The 1,595-nt window shown below is 37.3% G+C and overlaps 1 protein-coding gene across 1 annotated transcript in view; it reads left to right on the forward strand.

The window, feature by feature from the left end:
* LOC106511650 (nuclear pore complex protein Nup133) overlaps positions 1–1,265 on the forward strand; it is a gene marked incomplete at both ends in the record, with an annotated part of 5,459 nt that extends 4,194 nt beyond the window's left edge. Inside the window, 1 exon segment of the mRNA XM_014000402.1 lies at positions 1,107–1,265. Coding sequence (XP_013855856.1) covers positions 1,107–1,265 — 159 coding nt within the window.
* Between the last annotated feature and the right edge of the window lie 330 nt (positions 1,266–1,595).

Here is a 1,595-nt window from a genome sequence, read left to right on the forward strand (position 1 = left end):
GCATTCTGGTTAGGCTACAGGAAGAAGAACAAGAACCCGTTCTTTTCAAAATAAGAGCGTGAATTTAAACTGTTTCGTGTTTCTTTATTTATTATTATTTATTTATTTAATATTTATTGCCACGGTGTTCCTCAGAGAGGAGGTACCACCTGCACAGCAGATCAGAACCACAGGTGGATTATTGCCCAGTGAAGAAGCTCCAACTGCTTCCTGCCACACAAAGAATTGTGGGAACACTACAGTCTGTATAAGTGAAGACCATCACTGAGAAGAGTCAGAAGTTCAGAGTATAAAGCTCTGTGAACACAGACTGAGGGGTCGCTGTTCCTCACAGAACAGATACATTGTGTTAAATAGAGACAGCTTTCCCCTCCACTGTTCAAGACAATGATGATGAAGTTTTAATGAATTATGTTGCTACAAAACGTAGTGAGACTAGACAGCYTTTTCTCCTTACTTTAGACAAAATCGACAATCGAATATGAAACATTATTTGTGATTAGCGCTACTCAATTCTAAATTTAGAAAGCACAAATCCGCACATCATTTTAAGAAATTAGTAAAACCCCTAAAGTGCAAAAGAGAAATTTAGGTCCGCAATTAGCACATTTGAGCTTTAGGGGACTAGTGCCCACCACTGGTTATGACAGTAGCTATAAGTGACTTTGAATTAGTTTTTATAGTCTGGTTACCAGTTYAGTCCTATATGGCACATGCCATATACTGTTACACATTTAACTACCGGTACTACTAATAAATATTGAAATGAGAAAAACATTAGAATGTCCACACATCTGAGTGTCAAAACAATATTAAGTTAAACTGTTTAATGTCTAATGAGCTGTTATTTTCCAAATAAACCCTTAACATGTGGAACCATATTGTACACAGGATATGTGATCACACGTTTCAGAAAAATCTGTGAAAAACTTAAAGTTTTAAAAGAACTAATGTTTGGCCTAAAGTAGCATTTCACACAGAGAATACTTCCGAAACCAGCTGTGTTTACACTCAACAACTGAATATCTCAATAAACAAATCYTAACCAGTGCAATTACATCTGTTTAAAAAAACTTTCTGGCCTCGTCTTTTTGTTTTTACTGTAGAACTTTGCAGACTTTGTGTTTCGGTGGTACATGGAGAAGGGAAAGAGGGGGAAGCTGCTGTCTCAGCCGGCAGCACAGCATCAGCAGCTGGCCAGCTTCCTGCAGGCTCATCAACACCTGAGCTGGCTGCACCACATCCACGTCCACGACTACCAAAGTGTACGCAACCCCTACACACACACACACACACACACACACACACGCACACACCTAGAACATACAGACTTTCTGCTTCAGCTTGGATTCTTATGGGCAATTTATTTTGTTTATTCAAATTTTTTTGCTTTTATTTAATCAAAGATAACTCARATTTAAAATCTGCATCAAGACTGACAGCAGCACAACAATACAATTACAGTTTTAAAACATTGTAACATACAATGGTATAGACAGAATAATAGCAAAACTAAACAATAAAAGCGATCAACTAAACAATAAAAGCGATCAACTAAAGGAGTCAGGAACTAAACAGGTAATAAAATGTATAGA

This window comes from Austrofundulus limnaeus, unplaced genomic scaffold (assembly GCF_001266775.1).
Source record: "Austrofundulus limnaeus strain Quisiro unplaced genomic scaffold, Austrofundulus_limnaeus-1.0 Scaffold3038, whole genome shotgun sequence".
In the NCBI taxonomy this organism is placed as follows: Eukaryota; Metazoa; Chordata; class Actinopteri; order Cyprinodontiformes; family Rivulidae; genus Austrofundulus; species Austrofundulus limnaeus.